The sequence below is a fragment of the Penaeus japonicus genome, unplaced genomic scaffold, assembly GCF_977035675.1.
Source record: "Penaeus japonicus unplaced genomic scaffold, GWHDUDI00000001_assembly GWHDUDI00000022, whole genome shotgun sequence".
NCBI classification, from domain to species: domain Eukaryota; kingdom Metazoa; phylum Arthropoda; class Malacostraca; order Decapoda; family Penaeidae; genus Penaeus; species Penaeus japonicus.
In genome coordinates, this window is record NW_028234424.1 from 40,179,092 (window position 1) to 40,190,119 (window position 11,028).

Below are 11,028 nucleotides of genomic sequence, written 5' to 3' on the forward strand. Positions count from 1 at the left end.
TCGCTCATCGAGGAAAAGGGTCTTAAGGGAACATCTGGACAACACAAGGGACTTTTAGCGAGGCGGGGATGTGGAGAACAACCTCCCACACCTTCCTCCCGAGCGCCTTCCTTCGGAAGTCCAGCGAACTCCTCAGGGCGCCTAGCGGTGCAAAGGCAAAGGGGGACGAGCCCCCGGCCTCGCACCCACGGCAAGGTCAACAGCTCGCGCGCCGCTAATGGACGACGGGCCCCATGGTGCTTAGCAGGCCTCCACACCTCGCCAGCTTTCTGGGGCGGCACGGAGGCCCACGCACGGCGATCTTTCGCCTCACTCTCAACGGAAACACTGTGTCGGCCTACCGGAGAACGGGCGGCGGGGGGGCCGCCGCAGCCGTCCATACTGTCTACCTGGTAGGCAACGTCACGACACTCGAGGGAGGGTGGCGGCCGTCCTTCGAAGAAGGCACAGGGCCGCCGCAATGTGCGTTCGACACGTCGATGGAATCACGGGACAATTGCGATAGCCATCAGACTACGCTTTTTGCCGCGGTCTTCCTCGACCCACGAGCCAAGTGATCCCCCGTTAAGAGTCTTGGAGAGGGTTTTTTCGAGTTCGCACGCGACTCGCTCGCCTCCCACTCGACCGGGGGGCCGAGGGGAAGTAAACAATTCGTTTGACAAAAACAAAATCAAAGCACAGACCGCGACACGGACGTCGTCGATCACCAGCTGGCCACGAAAAGTCCCGGTAACCCAGGCGGGGGCGGGAAAAAGATTAACTTTGGGGTTCGGCGCCTCCACCTTCGCTCCACCCGCCTCCTTTCCCTCCTACAGCGAGAGAGAGACAGAGGGGTACCAGAGCCTATCACAGAGGGAGGAGGAGAGTCGGGAGCCGTCCCGAGAGCCCCCCGTAATGGCGTTCGAAAGAAGAAGGAGGGTCATTGCACAGTACATCCACTGCTGCACTATTACCTTCGACAGGGCCCTTCCAAGCCGGGAGGGGGTCTTCAGGGGGGCGGGGGGAGGGGGGGAGAACTGCCAGTGCACACGCGCGCAGCAGACCACCGCCGCCACCACCACCACCACCGTCGGAGCCCCTCTCGACGGACCGCGATTTGGAGAGGGGGCAAGCCAGCCAAAAAAAGCTAGCGAGCACTCTCACCTTTCCGTCGACCCGACTCGTCGCCGCCCTGGAAGGCGGCGCGAGGACGAGACCCGTCGACTATTTAGCAGGCTAGAGTCTCGTTCGTTATCGGAATTAACCAGACAGATCACTCCACCAACTAAGAACGGCCATGCACCACCACCCACCGAATCGAGAAAGAGCCTTCATTCTGTCAATCCTTCCGGTGTCCGGGCCTGGTGAGTTTCCCCGTGTTGAGTCAAATTGAGCCGCAGGCTCCACTCCTGGTGGTGCCCTTCCGTCAATTCCTTTAAGTTTCAGCTTTGCAACCATACTTCCCCCGGAACTCAAAGACTTTGGTTTCCCGGAAGCTCCCCACCGGGTCATGGGAATAACTGCGGCGGATCGCTAGTCAGCATCGTTTAAGGTTAGAACTAGGGCGGTATCTGATCGCCTTCGAACCTCTAACTTTCGTTCTTGATCAATGAAAACATCCTTGGCAGATGCTTTCGCATTAGGTCGTCATGCGACGGTCTAAGAATTTCACCTCTGGCGTCGCAGTACGAATGCCCCCGTCTGCTTCTCTTAATCATTACCTCGGGTTCCGAAAAACCGACAAAATAGAACCGAGGTCCTCTTCCATCATTCCATGCACGACCATTCGGGCTGTAAGCAATCGTCAGCCTGCTCTGAGCACGTCCAAAGGCATGTATTAGCTCTAGAATTACCACAGTTATCCAAGTAATGCGGTTCAGCAGAGATCCAATGAGTTGTATCTGATTTAATGAGCCGTCCGCGGTTTCGCCTTAAGTCGGCCTGTACTTACACATGCATGGCTTAATCTTTGAGACAAGCATATGACTACTGGCAGGATCAACCAGGTAGCACATAGCAATAACAGCACACCAGTCGTCAACGACCCGCCGCCGCCGCCGCCACTGCTGCCGCCGCCCGCGCCACAGCGGGGGGGGAGCCGGCGACGGAAGACGGGGACCGTCTACCGATGGAGGCACAAGCTCTACTGCTCCCCGCCTTCTTCTTCCGCCTCCACCACCACCACCTCTTCCTCCTTTTTACGGGAGGCTGGCGGCGGCGGCAGCAGCAGAGAGAGAGCTGGCGAGTTTTTCGAGGGCGTTCAAAAAAGGGGCTATCGGCGCCGCTACCAGGGGAAAAGGGGGAACTCGCCGGGCCAGAACAAAAGAGCACGGCCGCGACATGCCCCCTCCCGGGCGCTAACCTCCAAGTAAAAGGCCCACCCCAGAGCACGCACCCTCCAAAAGCTTGGGGGCCAATCCCAACTGGCCATGTCCGCGCCAGCGGAGTCGTCGTCGTCTCCATTCTTCATACCGTGGCCGAGCCCAAAAAAAAAGGGCAGAGCCCGCGCGTAGGAGGAGAGGCGGGACGAAAATCAGGAGGAGGAGGGGCAGCGCCCAAGGCGTGGGCCCAGCCCGACAGCAAGGGGGGGGAAGGCACCCGAGCGTCGAGCAAGTTCCAAAAAGGAAAAACCATGTCAATCACATGGGCGGATCAAAGACGGTGATTGCCGAAAGAGCTTCCTCTCGTCGCAGGTTACGCACACCCGGGATCTAACTCGGCGTTACCGGCCGTGGCCGACGGGAGTACAGACCCAAGGGCGGACCGCGCGAGGGTGAGGCCGCGAAGGGCACTCGGGAAACAATTCCGAACGGAAACAGAGAAGGGGGGGCAGCCGCATATATGAAGGGCAGGGCCCGGCCGGCCGTCGGCGGCGCGAGGACTGGTTACCTCGGCGGCCTCGGGCCAACCAGAAGGGCGCGAGCCCACGGCTATTGCTGTGAAAGGTGGGCCAGACGGGGTTTTTACGCCCACAGTCGCTCCCGAGGCAAGAGAGAGGGGGAGGGTTTGGCCGGCCCGCCGACGAGCAAAAGAGACGCGGCGCACCGAGCGAGGGGGAGAGGGGCCGCAATCGCTCGGCGAAAATCGCTGCGTCCTTGTGCACTCAGGGGGAGGGCGCAGGCCTGGAAGAGCAGGGGGGACTAAGGACAGAGCCGGCTCGGCGGGGCACAACCGAGGCCAGGACTCCGCCCACGCTGCGGACGGCTCCCCCCTACCTTTATCCGGACGGCTGGTTAGGGCCCGAGACCACAACAACACCGCAAAGTCCGCAACGCCCACGCCACCGGGGCGGCTCCAAAGGGGAGGAGGCCCGCCTGGACCCAAAGGCGGACGCCAAGGCAGGGGCGCCCAGGCGCCACGGCAACCCCAAAGGTCGGCCCGCTGGGGCGGAGAGAGCAACGCCTTCTGCGCTCGGGCGGCCCGAGGCAGAGCCGCCGCCCGCCACACCAGGCCACAGCCGGACCGGCGGCCCGAGAGGAGGAAGAACGCCAGCCAAGGAGTCCACCAAGGAAGGAGGCGCCCCCCGGGGAAGGCGACGGGCGCACCGCCGCCCCCGGCTCGGAGGCGCCCGCCACCCGCGACCGCCCGGCCACGGACCGAGGCCGAGGCCGCCCCCGAGCCACAGGAGGTCCGAGCCGAACCCGCGGCTCGGGAGGAGGCAAAACTCAAGGCCCGCCAAACCCAGGCGGCGGCCGGAGAGGAAGCCTCCCCCTATATATATCCGGACGGCTGGTTAGGGCCCGGGACCGCACCAACCCCGCCCAAAACCAAGACCCGCACCCGCGCGGGAGGCTCGCGCCCATGGCCCGCCCACCTGGCCACGAATGAACGGCCGCACTCCGCTCAAGGCGCCCTCTCCCGCGACCCGCGCCCCGGGCTCGCGCCCGAGGCCCGCGCCACCTGGAATGGGGAACGCACCGGGCGGCAGGCGCAACCGCCGTTCCCCGGCTCGGAGGCGCCCGCCACCCGCGCCCGCCGCGCGCCCCGGCCCGAGGCCGAGCCGGCGCCCGCCACAGGAGGCCCGAGCCGAAGCGGAGGCTCGAGAGGAGGAGGAACAAACCAATCCCCCAAGATAGGGAGGCGCGCCCCTCGAGAAGGCGGCAGGCGCCTCCGCGCCGCCACAGGAGGCCCCCGCCGAAGCGGAGGCTCGAGAGGAGGAGGAGGAGGAGGAGGAGGAACAAACCAGTCCCCCCAAGAAGGGAGGCGCCCCTCTTCTGGACGCCACGGCCGGACCTCCGCCCGTCCGGCGGCCCGAGGGGAGGAAAAAACACGAGCCAATCCACCAACGAAGGAGCCTCTCGCCCGCCACACCATGCCATGCCACAGCCGGACCGGCGGCCCGAGAGGAGGAAGAACGCCAGCCAAGGAGTCCACCAAGGAAGGAGGCGCCCCCCGGGGGAAGGCGACGGGCGCACCGCCGCCCCCGGCTCGGAGGCGCCCGCCACCCGCGACCGCCCGGCCACGGACCGAGGCCGAGGCCGCCCCCGAGCCACAGGAGGTCCGAGCCGAACCCGCGGCTCGGGAGGAGGCAAAACTCAAGGCCCGCCAAACCCAGGCGGCGGCCGGAGAGGAAGCCTCCCCCTATATATATCCGGACGGCTGGTTAGGGCCCGGGACCGCACCAACCCCGCCCAAAACCAAGACCCGCACCCGCGCGGGAGGCTCGCGCCCATGGCCCGCCCACCTGGCCACGAATGAACGGCCGCACTCCGCTCAAGGCGCCCTCTCCCGCGACCCGCGCCCCGGGCTCGCGCCCAAGGCCCGCGCCACCTGGAATGGGGAACGCACCGGGCGGCAGGCGCAACCGCCGTTCCCCGGCTCGGAGGCGCCAGGCGCCCGCCACAGGAGGCCCGAGCCGAAGCGGAGGCTCGGGAGGAGGAGGAGGAGGAGGAACAAACCAAATCCCCCCAAGATAGGGAGGCGCGCCCCTCGGGAAGGCGGCAGGCTCCTCCGCGCAAGCCACAGAAAGCCCCTTGCCGAAGCGGCGGCCCGAGAGGAGGAGGAGGAGGAGGATCAAACCAATCCCCCAAGGAAGGCGGCAGGCGGCGACAGGCGCACCGCCGCCCCCCGGCTCGCAGGCGCCCGCCACCCGCGACCGCCCGGCCACGGGGGCCGAGGCCAGGACGCCCGCAAGCCACAGGAGGCCCGAGCCGGACCCGCGGCTCGAGAGGAGGCAAACCCTGCAGGAGGGAGGCGCCCCCCAAGAGACTCCCGCGACAGGCGCACCGCCGTTCCTCGGCTCGGAGGCGCCCGCCACCCGCGCCCGCCGCGCGCCCCCTTCGGGCCGAGGCCGAGCCGGCGCCCCCAAGCCACGGGGAGGCCCGAGCCGGACCCGCGGCTCGGGAGGAGGCAAAACTCAAGGCCCGCCAAACCCAGGCGGCGGCCGGAGAGGAAGCCTCCCCCTATATATATCCGGACGGCTGGTTAGGGCCCGGGACCGCACCAACCCCGCCCAAAACCAAGACCCGCACCCGCGCGGGAGGCTCGGGCCCAAGGCCCGCCCACCTGGCCACGGATGAACGGCCGCACTCCGCTCAAGGCGCCCTCTCCCGCGACCCGCGCCCCGGGCTCGCGCCCAAGGCCCGCGCCACCTGGAATGGGGAACGCACCGGGCGGCAGGCGCAACCGCCGTCCCCCGGCTCGGAGGCGCCCGCCACCCGCGCCCGCCGCGCGCCCCCTTCGGGCCGAGGCCGAGCCGGCGCCCGCAAGCCACAGGAGGCCCGAGCCGGACCCGCGGCTCGGGAGGAGGCAAACCCTGCAGGCGAGCGGCGCCCCCCAAGAGACCCCCGCGACAGGCGCACCGCCGTTCCCCGGCTCGGAGGCGCCCGCCACCCGCGCCCGCCGCGCGCCCCGGCCCGAGGCCGAGCCGGCGCCCGCCACAGGAGGCCCGAGCCGGACCCGCGGCTCGGGAGGAGGCAAACCCTGCAGGAGAGAGGCGCCCCCCAAGAGACTCCCGCGACAGGCGCACCGCCGTTCCCCGGCTCGCAGGCGCCCGCCACCCGCGACCGCCCGGCCACGGGGGCCGAGGCCAGGACGCCCCCGACCCACAGGAGGCCCGAGCCGGACCCGCGGCTCGGGAGGAGGCAAGCCCTGCAGGAGGGAGGCGCCCCCCCAAGAGACTCCCGCGACAGGCGCACCGCCGTTCCTCGCTCCCGCGACCCCGGCCCGCCCAAGGCCCGCGACCCGCCTCGGGAGAGACTCCCGCGACAGGCGCAACCGCCGTTCCCCCGGCTCGCAGGCGCCCGCCACCCGCGACCGCCCGGCCACGGGGGCCGAGGCCAGGACGCCCCCAAGCCACAGGAGGCCCGAGCCGGACCCGCGGCTCGGGAGGAGGCAAGCCCTGCAGGAGGGAGGCGCCCCCCAAGAGACTCCGGCGACAGGCGCACCGCCGTTCCCCCGGCTCGCAGGCGCCCGCCACCCGCGACCGCCCGGCCACGGGGGCCGAGGCCGAGCCGGCGCCCGCAAGCCACAGGAGGCCCGAGCCGGACCCGCGGCTCGGGAGGAGGCAAGCCCTGCAGGAGGGAGGCGCCCCCCAAGAGACTCCCGCGACAGGCGCACCGCCGTTCCCCGGCTCGCAGGCGCCCGCCACCCGCGACCGCCCGGCCACGGGGGCCGAGGCCAGGACGCCCCCGACCCACAGGAGGCCCGAGCCGGACCCGCGGCTCGGGAGGAGGCAAGCCCTGCAGGAGGGAGGCGCCCCCCAAGAGACTCCCGCGACAGGCGCACCGCCGTTTCCCCGGCTCGCAGGCGCCCGCCACCCGCGACCGCCCGGCCACGGGGGCCGAGGCCAGGACGCCCCCGACCCACAGGAGGCCCGAGCCGGACCCGCGGCTCGGGAGGAGGCAAGCCCTGCAGGAGGGAGGCGCCCCCCAAGAGACTCCGGCGACAGGCGCACCGCCGTTTCCCCGGCTCGCAGGCGCCCGCCGCCCCCGGCCGGCCCCGGCGCAAGCGCCCGAGCCCGCCCCCGCGAGCCACAGGAGGCCCGAGCCGGACCCGCGGCTCGGGAGGAGGCAAGACCCGCAGGCCGGGCGCGCCCCCCAAGAGACTCCCGCGACAGGCGCAACCGCCGTTCCTCGGCTCGCAGGCGCCCGCCACCCGCGACCGCCCGGCCACGGGGGCCGAGGCCGGCCCGCGAGAGCCACACGGGCGCACCGAGCCGGTCCCGCGGCGCGGGAGGAGGCAAGCCCTGCAGGAGGGAGGCGCCCCCCAAGAGACTCCCGCGACAGGCGCACCGCCGTTTCCCCGGCTCGCAGGCGCCCGCCACCCGCGACCGCCGCGCGCCCCCTCGGGCCGAGGCCGAGCCGGCGCCCGCGACCCACAGGAGGCCCGAGCCGGACCCGCGGCTCGGGAGGAGGCAAAACTCAAGGCCCAGGCGGCGGCCGGAAGGGAGCCTCCCCCTACATATATCCGGACGGCTGGTTAGGGCCCGAGACCACAACAACACCGTCGAAACCGACCCCCCGGACCCGTGCAAAAGGCTCGGGCCCAAGGCCCGCCCACCTGGACCCTATTGAAGGGCCACTCAAGGACCCTCGCCGCCCCCACCCGCCAGCCGGAGTACGGGCTTGCGCCCACCTTCCCGAGTACGGGCTTGTGTTCCCCCCCCCCCCCCCCTCACACACCCCTCCCCCCGCCACCTTTCCGGAGTAAGGGCTCCCCCCCCCATCCCCCCCCCCCTTCCGCCATTCCAGGCAGGAGAAGTGAAGTGAAGTGAAGTAGAGTCAGGAAGTAAGTAAGTAAAGTCAAAGTCAAAGTAGGTAAAGTAAAGTAAAGTAAAGCAATGGAATGGAATGGAATGGGTGTATACATATACATCATATAACGTAACAAAGACAATATTGATAGGGTATAATCTGTAGCTCCGCGTCCGCCTCACGCCATCTACTGGCTTCTCTTCATTCTCTCCCTCCCACCGCCGGCCGGCCGGCCGGCCGCCAAGACAGATATTTCTGACCCTCACTCGTAATCCATCAAGAAGAAGAAGGAAGAAGAAGAAGAAGAACAAGAACAAGAGCACAAGTCCCAATAAAAATCTCCTCGTTTCTTCCAGGAAAAGAGGGGAGGGGAGGGGAGGGGAGGGAAAGGGGCAAGGCTACTAAGCCCTCGGCAGAAAAATCGGAGGAGGCCTTCTCGGCACAGAGGCTGCTGCGCAGGCGCTCCACTCGATCACAAACTTTACATTATTAATCAAACCGCCCTTGCTCTCACGGACGGACTTTCTCTTTTTTTTTCACCTCGTCGTTGTTGTTGTTGTTCTTACGCCTCGCGCGGGGACTGGAGGAGGAGGAGGGGACTGTTGACGCTGCATGCATGCATGCACGCACGCACGCAGCTCCTTTTGTCTCTCGATCGTCCTCGCTCTCCCGCCGCTCGCGGGGAAGACGACAACAACAACAAAACCTTCCGACTAAAGGGGACAAGTCTCACTCAATCGCAGGAAAGGAGGAGCCTGCTCTAGAAATTACGACACCCCAGCCGACAAGTCAGTCGTATGCAGACGGTTCGGTACGGCACACCGGACCTGGTTTACTCTTTATCGAGGAAGCTGGTTGCCAAAGGGAGGCCCCCCTTACAACTCCGGGGCGACGACCGACCGCGGACGCGCCGCGCGAGCCCGCGAAGACCCGCTAAACGCGCACCGCGGCCACTGGCCGCCGACTAGGACCTCCCCCCTTCGACCGTGGCAGTCGCGTGATTTCCTCTTGCATGGGCACAGTCCGCCGCCTAAACTGACAGGGCGTTTAGACCACTCGCCGATCCGTTGCGCCGCACGCGATCACGTCGCTTAACGCTCAGCGCGGTTTCCCCCTTGAGAGGCTTTCAGGGGTAAAACCTGCCGGACGTGGCTGCCCTCCGAAAGTGGCCTGTCGACCAAGAGGCGCACCATTGGTCCGGACCCACCGTTCCTCTCGTACTGGGCGGGGCTGCTGTCGCGACATGCCTTACGTTGTTAACGGTAGGGTAAAACTAACCTGTCTCGCGACGGTCTAAACCCAGCTCACGTTCCCTTTGAAAGGGTGAACAATCCTACGCTTGGTGAAAACTGCTTCACAATGATAGGAATAGCCGACATCGAAGGATCAAAAAGCGACGTCGCTATGAACGCTTGGCCGCCACAAGCCAGTTATCTCTGACACCTCTTGCTTAAAAAGACGTGTAATAAATGGGCGCGTAATAAATGGACGTGCAATATATGGACGTATAATAAATGGACGTGTAATAAATGGACGTGTAATGAATGGACGTGTAATAAACAGACATGCAATAAATGGAAGTATAATAAATGGACGTATAATAAATGGACATATCATAAATGGACCTGCAATAATTAGAAGTGCAGTAAATGGACGTGTAATAAATGGACCTGGAAGTACAATAATTGGACGTACAGTAAAAGGACGTGCAATATATGGACGTGTAATAAATGGACGTGTAATAAATGGACGTGTCATAAATGGGCCTGCAATAATTGGAAGTGCAGTAAATGGACGTATAATAAATGGACCTGCAATAAATGGACGTGTAGTAAAAGGACGTGCAATATATGGACGTGTAATGAATGGACGTGTAATAAATGGACGTGTATTGAATGGACCTATAATAAATGAATTAATATAAATATACAGCAAATAAATGCATAGTAAATAGATAAATAATGAATCATGTATAAATGGTCGTGTAATAAATGGACGCGTAATAAGTGGACCTGCAATAATTGATATATAATGAATGATATATAATAAATGATATATGATGAATAAAAAAAGGATAAATAAATAAATGATTGATAAATATATATCAAAGCAATATATATATATATATATATATATATATATATATATATATATATATATATATATATATATATGTATATATATATGTATATATATATGTATATATATATATATATATATATATATATATATATATATATATATATATATATATATACATATATATATATATATATATATATATATATATAATATATATATATATATATATATATGTAACGGACGTATGATAAACGGATGTATAATAAAAGGACATGATAAACGGACGAGCAATAAATGGACGTGCAATAAATGGACTTGCAATAAATAGACGTGTAATAAATGGACGTGTAATAAATGAACGTGTAATAAATGGACGTGTAATAAATAGACGTGTAATAAATGGACATGCAATAATTGGAAGTGCAATAAATGGACCTGCAATAAATGGGCGTGTAATAAATGGACGTGTAATAAATAGACCTGCAATGATTGGATGTGCAGTAAATGGACGTGTAGTAAATGGACCTGCAATAAATAGACGTGCAGGAAAGGACGTGCAATATATGGACGTGTAATAAATGGACGTGTAATATATGGACGTGTCATAAATGGACCTGTAATAATTGGAAGTGTAGTAAATGGACGTGTAATAAATGGACCTGTAATAAATTGACGTGTAGTAAAAGGACGTGGAATATATGGACGTGTAATAAATGGACGTGTAATATATGGACGTGTCATAAATGGACCTGTAATAATTGGAAGTGTAGTAAATGGACGTGTAATAAATGGACCTGCAATAAATTGACGTGTAGTAAAAGGACGTGGAATATATGGACGTGTAATAAATGGACGTGTAATAGATGGACGTGTATTGAATGGACCTATAATTAATGAATTATTATAAATACACAACAAATAAATGTATAGTAAATAGATAAATAATTAATTATGTATACATGGTCGTGTAATAAATGGACGCGTAATAAGTGGACCTGCAATAATTGATATATAATGAATGATATATAATAAATTATATATAATAGATAAAAAAAAATGATAAATAAATAAATGATTGATAAATATATATCCAAGCAATATATATATATATATATATATATATATATATATATATATATATATATATATATATATATATATATATATATAAACATATATATATATACATATATATACATACATATATATATATATATATGTATATATATATATATATATATATATATATATATATATATATATATATATATAT

At 60.4% G+C, this 11,028-nt stretch overlaps 1 protein-coding gene and 1 pseudogene across 1 annotated transcript in view; both read right to left on the minus strand.

The window, feature by feature from the left end:
- Window positions 1-405: 405 nt before the first annotated feature.
- LOC147469396 (5.8S ribosomal RNA) lies at window positions 406-573 on the minus strand (annotated as a pseudogene).
- Window positions 574-8,764: 8,191 nt separating this feature from the next.
- The window catches only part of LOC147469397 (uncharacterized), a 15,091-nt gene continuing 12,827 nt past the window's right edge, over window positions 8,765-11,028 (minus strand). Inside the window, exon 9 of the mRNA XM_086549273.1 lies at window positions 8,765-8,906. Within this exon, the coding sequence (XP_086405399.1) occupies window positions 8,765-8,906 (142 nt within the window). The remainder of the gene's footprint in view (window positions 8,907-11,028) is intronic.